This window comes from Poecile atricapillus, chromosome 37 (genome assembly GCF_030490865.1).
Source record: "Poecile atricapillus isolate bPoeAtr1 chromosome 37, bPoeAtr1.hap1, whole genome shotgun sequence".
Taxonomy (NCBI): Eukaryota; Metazoa; Chordata; class Aves; order Passeriformes; family Paridae; genus Poecile; species Poecile atricapillus.
The window spans coordinates 3,038,723-3,055,521 of record NC_081285.1 but is presented as its reverse complement, the minus strand read 5'-3'; the positions used below and the strand labels follow the sequence as shown (position 1 = coordinate 3,055,521).

At 60.7% G+C, this 16,799-nt stretch overlaps 1 protein-coding gene across 1 annotated transcript; it reads right to left on the bottom strand.

The window, feature by feature from the left end:
- Positions 1-9,777: 9,777 nt before the first annotated feature.
- LOC131591056 (TBC1 domain family member 25-like) lies at positions 9,778-16,732 on the bottom strand. Its single transcript, XM_058861484.1, has 8 exons — positions 16,424-16,732; positions 15,982-16,091; positions 15,748-15,899; positions 14,220-14,341; positions 13,920-14,129; positions 11,548-12,264; positions 11,136-11,502; positions 9,778-11,105 (listed from the first exon to the last, which is right to left on the bottom strand). The coding sequence occupies exons 1-8, from the start codon at positions 16,508-16,510 to the stop codon at positions 9,778-9,780; spliced, it is 3,093 nt and encodes a 1,030-aa protein (XP_058717467.1). The 5' UTR covers positions 16,511-16,732.
- Positions 16,733-16,799: the final 67 nt, after the last annotated feature.

Sequence of the window (16,799 nt, the reverse complement as noted above, 5' to 3'; positions counted from 1 at the left end):
TCCGCAGGGCCGGGTCCAGGGCGGCCAGCTGGGGACGGGGACAGGGACAGGGGACAGGGGTCAGGGGTCACTCTATGGGGTCACTGTCACCCCCTACAAGGTCACTGTCACCCCTTGGGTCACTCTGGGGTCACTGTCACCCCTTGGGGTCACTGTCACCCCTCACAGGGTCACTGTCACCCCTTTGGGGGTCACTCTGGGGTCACTGTCACCCCTTGGGGTCACTCTGGGGTCCCTCTGGTCAACTCAGGGTCACTCTGAGGTCACTCTGGGGTCACTCTATGGGATCAGGGTCACTGTCACTCTGGGGTCACTCTGGGGTCACTCTGGGGCCCCTCCCCCACACTGGGGTCACTCTGGGGGGGTCTCAGTGGGGGGAGGGTCACCTACATCAAATCCCCCGTTGGGGTCCCACCCGATGTGCCCGACGTGCCTGGGGGGAGGGAGAGAGATCAGACCCCCCCCCCCCAGACCCCCCCCCCATGACCCCCCCAGACCCCCCCAGACCCCAAAGCCCCCCGGAGACCCCCAAAAAAACCCCCCCAAAAAACCCCAAATTCCCTCCCCACTCCCCAGACCCCAAAAATTTCCCCCCAGACCCCAAAAATTCCCCCCCAGACCCAAAAAAAAACCCCACAGTCCCTCCCCACTCCCCCAAAATCCCCCCCAAAACCCCTCCCCACTCCCCAAAATCCCCCCCAAAACCCCCCCCAAAAAACCCCCTAACCCCTCCCCACTCCCCAAAACCCCTCCCCACTCCCCAGACCCCAAAATCCCCCCCAGACCCCCAAAAAAAAACCCCCCAAAAAAACCCCAAAAACCCCTCCCCACTCCCCAGACCCCAAATACCCCCCCCAAAAAACCCAAAATTCCCCCCAAACCCCCCAAAATCCCCCCCCAAAATTCCCCCAGACCCCCAAAATCCCCCCCAGACCCACTTGAAGCCGAGGGGGCCCCAATATCGGCCTTGGAGATTTTCTTGCGCCCCCCCCCCCTTTTTCTGCTCCCCCCCGGGGGGGGCTCCGGCCTGGGGGGGGGTCCCCCGCTGTGGGGAGGGGCCCGAGGGGGGGTTGGGCAGCCCCCGGTAGCGGCTGGGGGTGATGTCGGGGTTGGGGATGGGCACGGCCGAATTGGGGGGCCTGGAGGGGGGAAAATTGTTATGGGACCACGGAATTCCCCACAAAGAGACCAAAATCTTCCCTGAGAGCCAAAAATCCACCCCAAAGACCCCAAAATCCCCCCCAGAAACCCCAAATCCACCCCAAAATCTCCCCCAGAAACCCCAAATTTACCCCAAAGAGCCCCAAAATCCCCCCAAAAACCCCAAATTTACCCTGAAGAGCCCCAAAATTCCCCCAAAGAGCCCCAAAATTGCCCCAAAATCCTCCCTGAGAGCCAAAAATCCCCCCCAGAGAGCCCAAAATCCCCCCAGAGGCCCCAAAATTATCCTGAAGAGCCCAAAATCCTCTCTGAGAGCCCAAAATCATCCCCAGGGAGCCCAAAATTACCCCAAAGAGCCCCAAAATCCCCCCTGAGAGCCCAAAAATCCCCCCCAGAGACCCCAAAATCCTCCCCAGAAACGCCAAAATCTCCCCCAGAGACCCAAAATTATCCGAAGACCCCAAAATCCCCCAAAGAGCCCCAAAATTGCCCCAAAATCCCCCCTGAGAGCCAAAAATCCCCCCAGAGAGCCCAAAATCCCCCCAGAGACCCCAAAATTGCCCCAAAGAGCCCCAAAATTCCCCCAGAGACCCCAAAATCCTCCCCAATTCCTTTCTGGGACCCTCCCCAAGCCCCCCCAAAATGGGGCAGGACCCCTCCCCCACTCACCATCAGGGTTGGGGGTCCTGGGGAGGCTTCCCCCGACGCTCTGGGGGGGCACAGGGAGGGTCAGGGGGGGTGAGGACCCCCCCGTGGACACCAAAATCCCCCCAAAATCCTCCCCAGTGACCCCAAAATCCCCCAAATCCCCCAAAATCCCCCCAAAATCTCCCCCAGTGACCCCAAAATCCCTCCCCAGTGACCCCAAAATCCCCCAAAATCCTCCCCAGTGACCCCAAAATCCTCCCCAGTGACCCCAAAATCCCCCCAAAATCCCCCCAGTGACCCTAAAATCCTCCCCATGACCCCAAAATCCCCCATTACCCCAAAATCCCCCCAAAATCTCCCCAAATCCCCCCAGTGACCCCCAAAATCCTCCCCATGACCCCAAAATCCCCAAAATCTCCCCAAAATCCCCCCATGACTCCAAAATCCCCCCAAAATCCCCCTAAAATCCCCCCAGTGACCCCAAAATCCCCCAGTGACCCCAAAATCCTCCCAAAATCCCCCGTGACCCTAAAATCCTCCCAGAGACCCCAAAATCCCCCCAAAATCCCGGGGGGGGGTCAGGGACTCACCGTGCCCGGGGGGTGGGGGAGGGGCAGCAGCTGCTTCTCTGTTGGGGGGGGAAAAATGGGGGGAGGGGTCAGTGGGGGAGGGGCTGGGGGGGATTTTGGGGTCCCCAAAGGATTTTTTTGGGGGATTCCGGTGGATTTTGGGGATTCCAAGGGGATTTGGGAGGGTTCTGATGGATTTTTGGGGGTCCCAGGTGCATTTTGGGGGGTTCCAGGTCCATTTTGGGGGGTTCCAGGTCCATTTTCCGGGTCCCAGGTGCATTTTGGGGGTTCCCCAGGTGCATTTCGGGGTTCCCAGGTGCATTTTGGGGTTCCCAGGTGCATTTGGGGTCTCCCAAGTGCATTTTGGGGTTCCCAGGTGACTTTTGGGGGGTTCCAGGTCCATTTTGGGGGTTCCCAGGTGCATTTTGGGGGTTCCCAGGTGCATTTTGGGGCTCCCAGGTGCATTTCGGGGTTCCCCAGGTGCATTTTGGGGAGGGGTCTCTCACCCCCCCGCTGCTGTCGCCGCCGCAGCCGCTCCTGGAGCCGCCCCTCAAACGTCGCCGCCCTCGGCCTCGGGACGCGAAGTTCAGCCCCGCCCACCCCTCCTGAGCCAATCAGGAGCGTCCGTGGGGAGCCAGGCCACGCCCACTTACCAAAACCACGCCCCCTTTCCCTTATATGGCATTGCCCCACCCATTGATAACCACGCCCACTTTCCCTTATATGGCATTGCCCCATTGGTGATAACCACGCCCACTTTCCCTTATATGGCATTGGCCCATCCATTGATAACCACGCCCACTTTCCCTTATATGGCATTGCCCCATTGATAACCACACCCACTTTCCCTTATATGGCATTGACCCACCCATTGATAACCACGCCCACTTTCCCTTATATGGCATTGCCCCATTGGTGATAACCACGCCCACTTTCCCTTATATGGTCATGTCCTGATTAACCAAAGGTCACGCCCAGTGCCACGCCCATTCCCTTATATAGCTATGCCGTGAATACAAAGGCCACGCCCACTCCCTTAAATGGTCATGCCCTGATTAGAGGCCACGCCCACTGCCACGCCCATTCCCTTATATGGGCATGCCCTGATTAAGAGGCCACGCCCACTGCCACGCCCATTCCCATATATGGTCATGCCCTCATTAACAAAGGCCACACCCACTGCCACGCCCATTCCCTTATATGGTCTGCCCTGACTAGAGGCCACACCCACTGCCACGCCCATGCCCTTATATGGTCATGCCATGATACCAAAGGCCACGCCCAATGCCACACCCATTCCCCTTATATGGTTATGCTCTGATTAACAAAGGCCACGCCCACTGCACGCCCATTCCCTTATATGGTCATGCCCTGATTAAGAGGCCACGCCCACTGCCACACCCATGCCCTTATATGGCCATGCACCATCAAGCACAGGCCACACCCACACAAAGTGACCACGCCCATTTTCCTTGGCCACGCCCACTCGATAAACCACGCCCACTCAAAATTGGCCCTGCCCATATCCCCATTGGCCACGCCCCCTCTTGGCCACGCCCCCCGGCCCCGCCCACTCACGTGGCTGATGAAGGTGTGGAAAAAGGGGGTGGGGGTCTTGTAGCCCATCCCCCCCTGCAGCTCCTGCTCCCACCAGAGCTCCCCAGCCTGGGGGGGGAGGGGGGATTTAGGGTCAGGGACCCCCAACCCCCCTCAGGACCCCCCCAAAACCCCCCCAGGACCCCCCAAAACCCCTCCCCCAACCCCAAACCCCTCCCCCATCCCAGGATTTTGGGGATTCCCCCAGAATTTTGGGGACTTCTCAAGATTTTGGGGGTCCTCACTTGGATTTGGGATCCCCCCACAGGATTTAAGGACCCCCCCCCAATTTTTAGGACCCCCCTCCCAAAATTTTGGGGACCCCTCCGTGATTTTGGGACCCCCCCAGAATTTGGGACCCTCCTCAAATAAGAGAACGACAAAACGGAAGCACCGGGAGCTGTCCTGGACCCACCCCCCTGAATTTTAGGGACCCCCCCCAGGATTTTGGGGACCCTCCAGGTTTAGGGGACCCCTCCCCAAGTTTTGGGGGACCCCCAGAACTCACGGGCAGGCGGGAAGATGCGGATGAAGTAGGAGCGGCGGGGGCTGTCCCCGAACCAGGCAGGCGACGCCGCAGCCCCGAAGGGTCCAGGAGCCCCCGGGACCCCCCCGGGACCCCCCGGGACCCCCCCGGGGACCCCCCCGGGCTCGGCCACCAGCAGCTGGACCACGGCTGTCACCAGGGTCTGTGGGACACGGAGGGGTGGGACCCCCGGCACCCCAAAATCCATCCTGGAGACCCCAAAATCCATCCTGGAGACCCCCAAAATCCCCCCAAAATCCATCCCCAGGGATCCCAAAATCCATCCTGGAGACCCCAAAATCCATCCTGGAGACCCCAAAATCCATCCCAGGGACCAAAATCCATCCTGGGGACACCAAAATCCCCCAAGACTGCCCCAAAATCCCCCCTGGAGACCCCAAAATCCAGTCCGGAGACACCAAAATCCATCCCGGGGACACCAAAATCCATTCCAGTCCCCCCCCAGTTCCTCCAGTCCCTCCAGTCCCCCTCAGTCCCTCCCAGTCCATCCCAGTTCCTCCCAGTCCCCCCCAGTTCCCCTCCAGTCACCCCCCCAGTCCCCCCAAGTTCCCTCCTAATCCCTCCCAGTCCGTCCCAGTGCCCCCCAGTTCCCTCCCAGTCCCCCCCAAGCTCCCTCCCGGTTCCCTCCCAGTTCCCTCTCACCCCTCCCAGTGCTCCCCAGTGCCCCCCCAGTCCCTCCCAGTTCCTCCCAGTGCCCCCCAAGCCCCCTGAGTTCTCCCCCAGTCCCTCCCAGTCCCCTCCCAATGCTCCCCAGTCCCCTCCCAGTGCTCCCCAGTCCCCTCCCCAGTGCTCCCCAGTGCCCCCCCAGTCCCTCCCAGTTCCCCCCAGTGCCCCCCCCAGTCCCTCCCAGTTCCTCCCAGTGCCCCCCCAGTCCCTCCCAGTTCCCCCCAGTGCCCCCCCCCAGTCCCTCCCAGTTCCTCCCAGTGCCCCCCAAGCCCCTCTGAGTTCCCCCGAGTTCCTCCCCAGTCCCTCCCAGTTCCCTCTCACCCCTCCCAGTGCTCCCCAGTTCCCCCCAGTCCCTCCCAGTCCCCTCCAGTTCCTCCCCAAGCCCCCCCCAGTCCCCCCAAGCCCCCTGAGTTCCCCCCCCAGTCCCTCCCAGTCCCCTCCCAGTGCTCCCCAGTCCCCTCCCAGTGCTCCCCAGTCCCCTCCCAGTGCTCCCCAGTGCCCCCCCAGTCCCTCCCAGTTCCCCCAGTCCCGTCCCAGTTCCCCAGTTCCTCACCACGCATTTCCTGCCCAGCAGCTCGAAGATCCTCAGGTTCTCCTGCTGCTCCAGCAGCTCCGAGGGGACGTTGTCCCCCCCCTGCCGCCCCCCCCGGCTCATCCCCAATTCCAGGGGGACCCCAAAAATCCCCAAAAAACCCCCAAAAAAAAACCCCAAAAAACAACCCCTAAAAAATCCCCCAAAATAAAAAAAACCAAAAAAAACTCTGCTCAAAAATACCAAAAAATAACCAAAAAAAAACCCAAAAAATCCCCAAAAACACCCCAAAAAAACCCCAAAAAAAACCCAAAAAATCCCCAAAAAATAAAAAAAACCCAGAAAATACAAAAACCCCACAAAAAACCTAAAAAAACCCACAAAAAACCCCAAGAAAATAAAAAAAAAAAACTCAAAAAACCTGCTCAAAAATACCAAAAATAACAAAAAAACCCCAAAGAAAACCCCAAAAAAATCCCAAATAAACTGACCAAAAACACCAAAAAATAATCAAAAAATACCCCAAAAATGAAAAAAAGCCACAAAAAAACTAAAAAAAACCACAAAAAAAACCCCAAGAAAATACCAAAAAAATACAAAAAAAAAACCCAAAAAATAACAAAGAAAACCCCAAAAAACTAAAAAAACTGCCAAGAAGATACCAAAAAAAAAATACCTAAAAAAACCCACAAAAAATCAAAAAACACCAAAAAATTTTTAAAAACAAAAAAAAACCAAAAAAACCCCCCCCAAAAAAACCCAAAAATAACCAAAACGCCCCCCCAAAAAAACCCCCCCCAAAAACCCCAAAAATACCAAAAACTCAACAAAAAACCTAAAAAATTACCTCCAAAAATACCAAAAAAAACTCCCAAAAAAACCAAAAAAACTCCAAAAATAACCCAAAATAACCCAAAATGCCCAAAAAAAAACCCCAAAAAACCAAAAATACCCCCCAAAAAACCCCAAAAAACTCAAAACCCAAAAAGGCCCAAAAGCTCCGGGGGGCCCCGAGGTCTCTTCCGGGCGGAAGCGCCCAAAGGTGGTGGGGACGTCACCTCCGGACTGGGAGGAACTGGGGGAACTGGGAGGGACTGGGGGGCACTGGGAGGGAAACTGGGAGGGACTGGGAGGGACTGGGAGGGGGAACTGGGGGAACTGGGAGGGACTGGGAGGTACTGGAAAGGGAACTGGGGGAACTGGGAGGGACTGGGGGGCACTGGGAGGGAACTGGGGGAACTGGAGGGACTGGGAAAGGGAACTGGGCACACTGGGAGGGATTGAGGGGAACTGGGAGGGACTGGGAGGGACTGGGAGGGACTGGAAAGGGGAACTGGGGGAACTGGGAGGGCACTGAGGGACTGGGGGGATTGGAGAGGGAAACTGGGGGAACTGGGAGGGGACTGGGGGGCACTGGGAGGCACTGGGAGGGGAACTGGGAGGGACTGGGGGGCACTGGGAGGGGAACTTGGAGGGACTGGGGGGCACTGGGAGGGAACTGGGGGAACTGGGAGCACCCTCAGCCAGCAACAGGACCCAAACTGGGAACACTGGGGAAATCCCAGTCCCGGCCCCGCCCCTGCCCACACCCTCCCAGTTCATACTGGGAACTCCCCAGTCCATACTGGTAACGGCAAATCACTTCCCAGTCCATACTGGGACGCCAAAACCCCTCCCAGTTCATACTGGGAACTCCCCAGTTCATACTGGTAACGGTAAATCACTTCCCAGTTCATACTGGATCCCCCAATTCCTTCCCAGTCCATACTGGGATCCCAAACTCCTTCCCAGTTCATACTGGGAGCCCCAAACCCCTCCCAGTCCATACTGGGAGCCCAAAACCCTTCCCAGTCCCTCCCAGTCCCCACCGGGAGCTTCCAATTCCTTCCCAGTCCATACTGGAGCCCCCAAATCCTTCCCAGTCCATACTGGGATCCCCATTTCATTCCCAGTCCACACTGAGAGCTCCCAGCCCCCTCCCAGTCCCTCCAGTCCACACTGGGAGCCCCCAAACCCCTCCCAGTCCGTCCCAGTCCATACTGGGAGCCTCCAGTCATTCCCAGTCCATACTGGGAGCCCCCAGCCCCCTCCCAGTCCGTCCCAGTCCATACTGGGAGCCCCCAGCCCCCTCCCAGTCCATCCCAGTCCATACTGGGAGCCTCCAGTTCATTCCCAGTCCATACTGGGAGCCCCCAGCCCCCTCCCAGTCCGTCCCAGTCCATACTGGGAGCCACACCAGTACCAGGCATCGTTTATTGGCGCTTCCGGCACCTCCGGGACCCCCCCGGGACCCCCCCGGGCTGGGGGGGGAGGGGCAATAAATAAAGGGGGGGGAGGGGAGAAGGCACCCAGGGTGGGGGGAGGGGAGGGGCAGGAACTGGTTTGTACTGGTCCATACTGGGAGAAGGCCTATGGGCATCAACGCAGCAATGGGGACACCCTACCGGTCCATACTGGTCTGTACTGGTCCGTACTGGGAGGACACAAGGCCACGCGGGTGAAGAGATCCTGGGGCGAGCTCCGGACTGGTTTGAACTGGTTTTGAACTGGTTTGTACTGGTTTGTACTGGTTTGTACTGGGAGGACGCAAGGCCACCAGCCACAGCCGTGAAGAGCTCCCAGTTTGGCTGCCGGACTGGTCCGTACTGGTCCATACTGGTCCGTACTGGTGCGTGCTGGATGGCTGAAGGCCACGGCAAGGCACTGGTCCATACTGGTCCATACTGGTCCGTACTGGTCCGTACTGGTCCATACTGGTCCGTACTGGTCCGCACAAAGCGACGCGTGTGGGGCTCCCAGTTGGGCTCCCAGCCCCATACTGGTCCATACTGGTCCATACTGGTCCGGCCCAAGGCCACGCAGCTGCTGAAGCTCCCGGCCGGGATACCGCGCTGCTCCGTACTGGTTTATACTGGTTCATACTGGGATGGCCCATGGTGGTGCAGAACCCAGCAGGGAGGCACTGGGCTGTACTGGTTTATACTGGGAGGGGTCGTGGGGAGGTCTGGGGGTCCCTGCTGACCCCAGGGTGGCCTTGGGGACCCTGAGGTGGCCTTGGGGACCCTGAGGTGGCCTTGGGGACCTCGTGGTGGCCTTGGGGACCCTGAGGTGGCCCTGGGGACCCTGAGGTGGCCTTGGGGACCTCGTGGTGGCCTTGGGGTCCCTGAGGTGGCCCTGGGGACCCTGAGGTGGCCCTGGGGACCTCGTGGTGGCCTTGGGGTCCCCAAAAGGACCCCCCTGACCCCAGGCGGGGGTCCCCACAGTGTCCTACAGACCCTGACAGTGACCAAAGGGTCCTCAAGGTGACCTCAGGACCTCTCTGAGATGTTTCATGGGGTGTCCACCTTGTCCTACAAACCCCCAGTGACTCTGGAGACCCTCAAGATGATCTCAGGACTTCTCTGAGATGTTTTATGGGGTCTCCACCTTGTCCTACAAACCCCCAGTGACTTTGGACAACTTCAGGACCTCTTTGAGACATTTTATGGAGTCTCCACCTTGTCCTACAGACCCCCAGTGACTTTGGAGACCCTCAAGATGACCTCAGGACTTCTCTGAGATGTTTTATGGGGTCACCATGCTGTCCTACAAACCCCCAGTGACTTTGAAGCCTCTCACAACAACCTCAAGACCTCTCTGAGATGTTTTATGGGGTCTCCACCTTGTCCTACAAATCTTCATTAACTTTGGAGCTTCTCATGATGACCTCAGGACTTCTCTGAGATGTTTTATGGGGTCTCCATGCTGTCCTACAGCTCTCCAGTAACTCTGGAGCCTCTCACAACCATCTCAAGACCCCTTTGAGACGTTTTATGGAGTCTCCACCTTGTCCTACAAGCCCCAGTGACTCTGGAGCCTCTCACAACCACCTCAAGACCCCTTTGAGATGTTCCATGGGGTCTCCATGCTGTCCTAAAGACCCCCAGTGACTCTGGAGCCTCTCACAACCACCTCAAGACCCCTTCGAGACGTTCCATGAACCCACCACCCACCAACACCCCCCCTCCCCATCCCCCACCCCCACCAAAGACCCCAAACACACCCTCCCCCACCCCCCATTACCCCGATGGAGACCCCAGCTGCTCTCCCCCGGGCGCGGACCCTCCCCACCCCTCCAGGTACCTGGCGAAGAGCCCCTTGGCGCGGCGCAGGACGCGGGGCAGGTGGTGGCGCCGCACCAGGCGGTCGAAGTGCATGGCCACCTCGTTGTAGTCGCCGGCGCGCGCCATGACGGCGTCGCGCTGCTCCAGCAGCATAGCGAGGCAGACGAAGAGCAGGAAGGGGTTCCCCTGGCCCAGCTCTTCTGGCGGTGGCAGAGGAGCTCCGTCGTCCTCCACCGTCACCTCCTCGTCCGAGGAGGAGGAGCCTGAGGAGCACGAGGAGGAGGAGGAGGAGGAGGAAGGGTCTTCCCAAGCCCAACGGCCACCCCAAGGGTCTTCGGGGGTGGTGGGGTTGGTGGGGGTGGTTTTGGGGTGGTGGTGGTCGTCCTTGAGGTCGTGGTGGTCGTGTGTGGGGTCGTTGTGGTCTTCCTTGGGGCTGTGGTGGTCATCCTTGGAGTTGTGACCATCCCTGGGGTCATGGTAGTCACCCCTGGGGTCATGGTGGCCATCCTTAGGGTCATGGTGGCCATCCTTGAAGTCATGGTGGCCATCTTTGGGGTCATGGTGGCCATCCCTGGGGTCATGGTGGCCATCCTTGAAGTCATGGTGGCCATCTTTGGGGTTCTGGTGGTCATCCTTGGACTTGTGGTCATCCTTGGAGATGTTGTGGCCATCCCTGGGGTCGTGGTGGCCTTCTCCAAAGCTGTGTCCATCTCCAAGGTCACCCTGAACCTCTCTGAGGTCACCTCGTCCTCCTCTGGGGTCACCTCGTCCTTCTCCTGGCCCATGGCCCTCTCTGTGGTCACCGTGTCCTCTCCTGGGGTCACCCCCAGCCCCCCAGCAGAGGCTCTGGGGTCTCTGCTCCATCTCCAGGGCGTCCGTGGCCTCCTCCACCCTCCTGGGGCCACCCCAGGAGTCCTCGGGGGCTTCTCCACCATCCCTGGGGGGTCTCCCCTGGACCTTCCTGGAGCTCTCGGAACCTTCCTGAACCTTCTTCAAGCTCCTGGGACCCTCCTGGCTGTCCCCAGCACCACCGGGGACGTCGCTGGAGCTCTTGGAGTCATCTCTGGAGCTCCTGGAACCTTCCTGGATGCTCTCAGAACCTTCTAGAAGATCACTGGAGCTCTTGGGACTCTTGAGGACATCACTGGAGCTCTTGGGACCTTCCTGGATGCTCTTGGAACCTTCTAGAACATCATTGGAGCTCTTGGGACCTCCTTGGATGCTCTTAGAACCTTCCAGAACATCACTGGAGCTCTTGGGACCTCCTTGGATGCTCTTGGAACCTTCCAGAAAGTCATTGGAGCTCTTGGAACCTTCTAGAACATCACTGGAGCTCTTGGGACCTTCCAGAACATCACTGGAGCTCTTGGGACTTTCTTGGATGCTCTTGGAACCTTCCAGAACATCACTGGAGCTCTTGGGACCTTCCTGGATGCTCTTAGAACCTTCCAGAACATCACTGGAGCTCTTGGGACCTCCTTGGATGCTCTTAGAACCTTCCAGAACATCATTGGAGCTCTTGGGACCTTCCTGGATGCTCTTAGAACCTTCCAGAACATCGCTGGAGCTCTTGGAACCACTGGCAACATCTCCAGAACCCTCCAAACCACCCCCAGAACCCTTCAAACCCCCAAACCCAGCTCCAGAACCTTCCGTCACCCCACCACCACCACCAGCACCACCCTCCTCCTCCTCCACCGCCACCTTCCTCCTCCTCCTCCTCCTCCTGGGCGGCCGCGGCCGCAGCCCCCTCCTCTCCCTCCAGCCCCTCCCCGCCCTGCGCGCCCCCAGGGGCGCCCCCAGCAGCGGCACCCCGGGGCGCGGCGGCGCCGGCGCCGGCGGCAGCGAGCTCCAGGTGATCTCCAACACCTTCAGGGCGTCCTCGAAGGCGAACTCCCGCTTGAGCTCCAACAACAACCAGCGGTAGCAGAAGAGCAGGTCGTGAGCGCCGCGCGCCGCCAGGAACGCCCAGAAGGCCGGGTCGGCGCGGCGCAGGAGCCGCCGCAGGTGAGCGAACGCCCGCGAGAGGCCGCGGCCGCCGGGGCGGAAGCGCGGCGCGAGGCGGCGCATCAAGGAGCAGAAGCACAGGTAAGCTTGGGCCTCGTCGTCCAGCACGGCCAAGAGCGGCGCGGCCACGTCCGACATGCCCTGGCAGTAGGACAGGCGCGGGTGGCCCAGGGCGAAGGTGGTCAGCAGGGCCTGGAGGGCGGCCAGGTGAGGGTGACCTTCCTCGGGGCCGCCGAAGTAAGGGTGGGCGCGGTCGGTGCGCACCACGTCCTTGCGGACGGCGGCGGCCACCTGGGCCAGCTCGGCCGGCGGCGTGCGGGTGGCCAGGGCCACCTTCAGAGAGGAGTACTCGGCCGCCTTCAGGCGCAGGTGGGACAGGCGCTCCTGGCCCGTGAGGCCCGAGGGGAAAACGTTCAGCAGGTAACGCCAGACCACCTGCAGAGGGGGAGGGGACAGGTGAGGACACCTGGAGAGGGGATGGGACAGGTGAGAACACCTGGAGAGGGGATGGGACAGGTGAGAACACCTGGAGAGGGGGAGGGGACAGGTGAGGACACCTGGAGAGCGAATGGGACAGGTGAGAGGGGGATGGGACAGGTGAGAAGGGGGAAATGTTCAGTAGGTAACGCCAGACCACCTGGAGAGGGGGAGGGGACAAGTGAGAGCGGGATAGGACAGGTAAGAACACCTGGAGAGGGGAATAGGACAGGTGAGAGGGGAATGGGACAGGTAAGAACACCTGGAGAGGGAGATGGGACAGGTGACAGCGGGAAAACGTTCAGCAGGTAACACCAGACCACCTGGAGATGGAAATGGAACAGGTGAGATGGGAATGGGGCAGGTGAGGACATCTGGAGAGGGAATGGGACAGGTGAGAGGGGAATGGGACAGGTGAGATGGGAATGGGACAGGTGAGAGGGGAATAGGACAGGTGAGAGGGAAATGGGACAGGTGAGAACACCTGGATGGGGGGAATGGGACAGGTGAGATGGGGATGGGACAGAAGAGAACACCTGGAAGAGGATGGGACAGGTGAGAGGGAAATGGGACAGGTGAGAACACCTGGATGGGGGGAATGGGACAGGTGAGAGCAGAACCATGTCCAGCAGGTAACACCAGAACACCTGTCCAAGGGACACTGAGGCTCAGAGAGGCTCAAAGGTGACCCCAGGTGGAATCAGGGAACTCTCAGGTGTCGCTCAGGATGAACCTGAGGATCCCCAGGTGTGACATCAGATCCCCAACTGTGATTCAGGTGACACCAGAACACCCCAGGTGTGACTCAGGTGACACCAGAACACCCCAGGTGTGGCTCAGGTGACACCAGAACACCCCAGGTGTGATTCAGGTGACACCAGAACACCCCAGGTGTGACTCAGGTGACACCAGAACACCCCAGGTGCGACTCAGGTGACACCAGAACACCCCAGGTGTGATTCAGGTGAGACCAGAACACCCCAGGTGTGATTCAGGTGAGACCAGAACACCCCAGGTGGGGTTTAGATGTAACCAGGACCCCCAGGTGTGGCTCAGAGGACCCCAGGTGTGTGTCAGGTGTGATCCAAACCTCCCCAGGTGCGTCTCAGGTGTGAGCAGATCCCTCAGGTGTGATCAGAACCTCCCCAGGTGTGATCCAAACCTCCCCAGGTGTGTCTGAACTGTAACCACAACCCCCAGGTGTGATCAGGACCCCCCAGGTGTGATCAGAACCTCCCCAGGTGTGATCAGAACCCCCCCAGGTGTGTCTGACTGCACCCCTGCCCCCCCAGGTGTGATCAGAACCCCCCCAGGTGTGATCAGGACCCCCCAGGTGTGATCAGAACCCCCCCAGGTGTGATCAGAACCCCCCCAGGTGTGATCAGAACCCCCCCAGGTGTGATCAGAACCCCCCCAGGTGTGATCAGGACCCCCCCAGGTGTGATCAGAACCCCCCCCAGGTGTGACCAGGACCCCCCCAGGTGTGTCTGACTGTACCCCTGCCCCCCCAGGTGTGATCAGAACCCCCCCAGGTGTGACCAGGACCCCCCCAGATGTACCCCAGGTACAATCCCACCCCCAGGTGCACCCCACGAGCTTTTCCCGTGTCTCACCTTGCGCAGGCCGGGCTCGACGCCGCCGTGGAAGACGTGCAGCCGCAGCTCCTGGGGCCGCAGCAGGCGCCCACCTGGGCCCAGGTACGACCTCAGGTCGGCGTCGCTCAGGGGGGCGCAGGGCGGGGGAGGGGGAGGGGGCGGCGACACCGCCGGGGTCCCCTCGGGCCACGCCAGGGCCGCCTGCGCCCGCGCCAGCGTCCGGCCCACCTGCGGGGAACGGCACAGGTGCGCTGGGACGGCGCCGGAAGCTTCCGGCGGGGGCGGGGAGAAGCTTCACCTGTGGCCAGGTGTGCTCACCTGTGCCAGCAGCGCCTGGGTGAAGGGCAGGGCGGCCGCCAGCAGCGAGCGGCGCTCGGGGAGAGGCTCGGCCGCCGCCACCTCCCGCGGGCTGATGATGTCCCAGTCCTCCAGCAACGGGCCTGGGGATGGCACACCTGAGCTACAGGTAACTGAGGGACCTGGGAACCCCACCTGACACACCTGAGAGACCTGGGAACCCCGCCTGACACACCTGAGCTACAGGTAACTGAGAGAGCTGGGAGCTCTGCCTGACACACCTGAGCTACAGGTAACTGAGAGAGCTGGGAGCTCTGCCTGACACACCTGAGCTACAGGTAACTGAGAGAGCTGGGAGCTCTGCCTGACACACCTGAGCTACAGGTAACTGAGAGAGCTGGGAGCTCCACCTGACACACCTGAGAGACCTGGGAGCTCCCCCTGACACACCTGAGAGACCTGGGAACCCCGCCTGACACACCTGAGCTACAGGTAACTGAGGGACCTGGGAGCTCCACCTGACACACCTGAGCTACAGGTGTAGAGACCTGGGAACTCTGCCTGACACACCTGAGCTACAGGTAACTGAGAGACCTGGGAACCCCGCCTGACACACCTGAGCTACAGGTGTAGAGACCTGGGAGCTCCACCTGACACACCTGAGCTACAGGTGTAGAGACCTGGGAGCTCTGCCTGACACACCTGAGCTACAGGTAACTGAGAGACCTGGGAACCCCACCTGACACACCTGAGCCCCGCCCTGGGACCCTCCCCCAGGTGCTCAGCACCGCCTGACACCCGAACGAAAGCACCTGAGTGTCCCAGGGGTGGGTCCTCAGGTGTGTCCCCACTCTCCCAGGTGTGTCCCCACTCTCCCAGGTGTGTCCCAGGTGTGTTCCCCCTGTGCCCAGGTGTGTCCCAGCTGTGTTTTCCCTCCCTAGGTGTATTCCAGGTGTGTTCTCCTGTTCCCAGGTGTGTCCCCACCCACCCAGGTGTGTCCCCCTGTGCCCAGGTGTGTCTCAGGTATGCCAGTGACTATCCTAGATATGTCCCAGGTGTGTTTCCCCTCCCACGGTGCATTCCAGGTGTGTCCCCTCATGCCCAGGCATGTCCCCACCCACCCAGGTGTGTCCCTTTATGCCCAGATGTGTTCCAGGTGTGTTTTCCCTCCCTAGGTGTACTCCAGATGTGTCCCCCTGTGCCCAAGTGTGTCCCAGCCATGTCTGTGACTATCCCAGGTGTATCTCAGGTGTGTTTTCCCTTTCTAGGTGTATTCCAGGTGTGTCCCCCTGTGCCCAGGTGTGTCTCCCACCACCCAGATGTACCACAGGTGTGTCCCAGCTATGTCTGTGACTATCCCAGGTGTATCTCAGGTGTGTTTTGCCTTTCCAGGTGTATCCCAGGTATGTCCCTTTGTGTCCAGCTGTACCACAGGTGCGTCCCAGACGATTTCTCCCACCCAGGTGCGTTTGTGAGTGTCCCAGGTGCATCCCAGGTGTGTCTCCACCCACCCATCACGTCCCAGGTGTGTCCCAGGTGTGTCACTCACTGTCGGGGGGGTTCCTGACATCCAGGCGCAGCCTCAGGGTGGGCCGGGCGCAGGTGAAGGCGTTGGCCAGGTCACCATCGCTCAGCAGAGGCACAAAGGTGTCCTGGCCCTGCCCGTCCCGCGCCGCAAAGCTCAGCACGAAGCTTTTCTTCCTGAAAGAGTGACAGGTGAGGTCACCTGGCTGTTCCAGGGGGGTCCCAGGTGGGGTTTTGGGGGGAGAAGGGTCGCGCTCACCCCTGCAGGTCGAAGGCTCGGGCCAGGATGTGCTGCAGCACATCCAGCGAGGTGATCTGCGGGTCCACGGCGAACGAGCGGAACTCGGGCGGCTGCTGCCCCTCGCTCTTCTGCGGGAGGAGCGCCAGGAGGTCCCGGAGGGTCCCGGGAGGTCCCGCGGGGGTCCCGGAGAGTCCCGGAGCCCCCCGGCCCCTCACAGTGACCCAACATGGCGGCGCTCTCCCCTCACCGCGACAACGCGGAGCTCCTCCCGCGCCGCTGATTGGCTGTCGGGCCCTCACGTGACCCGAGAGGCGGGAAAATTTCCCGCCGGCGCCACACCCGCCTCGCCGAGCTGATTGGCTGTCCGAGCCCACGTGACCCCACCCTTAACTCCGCCCACAAATTAGCATAATGACCGCGCCCGCGCGAGACCCCGCCCACAACCACGCCCCAGCCTTACCTTGACGCGCACGCGCACAACCTCGCACTCCTCCTCCAGCGAGGCTCCGCCCCCCGGCGAGACCCCGCCCCCCGCCGCCGCCGCCATGTTGGGGCGGGGTCTCGGGGGGGATCGGGGGTTTTGGGGGGGTTTCGCCGCCGCCTCCCCCCCCGAACCGGGGAAGGGGGGGGGGGCTGCTGTTACATCACCGTGCTGACGTCACGCCGCGCCCCCCCCTCCCCCGGCCGCTCGGAGCGCGGTTGTGAACGGGGAGGATCCGGAGCCGCGCCCGCGCCCGTGCCCGTCCTGCGGCCGCGGCCGTGGCAACAACATCCGGGGCAGCGCGCGGAAGTGACGTCACGGGGCAGGCTCCGCCGAGGCGGCTCCTCCGATGACG

What these genes read in the sequence shown, in the direction of transcription:
- LOC131591056 (XM_058861484.1), bottom strand. Translation starts at nt 16,510, where the DNA reads ATGGCGGCGGCGGCGGGGGGCGGGGTCTCGCCGGGGGGCGGAGCCTCG. An exon ending in CCCAGGCGCTGCTGGCACAG is followed by an intron (nt 14,130 to 14,219) that starts GTGAGCACACCT and finishes CGTTCCCCGCAG; the next exon opens with GTGGGCCGGACGCTGGCGCG. An exon ending in CTCCAGTGATGTTCTAGAAG is followed by an intron (nt 11,106 to 11,135) that starts GTTCCAAGAGCT and finishes ACTTTCTGGAAG; the next exon opens with GTTCCAAGAGCATCCAAGGA.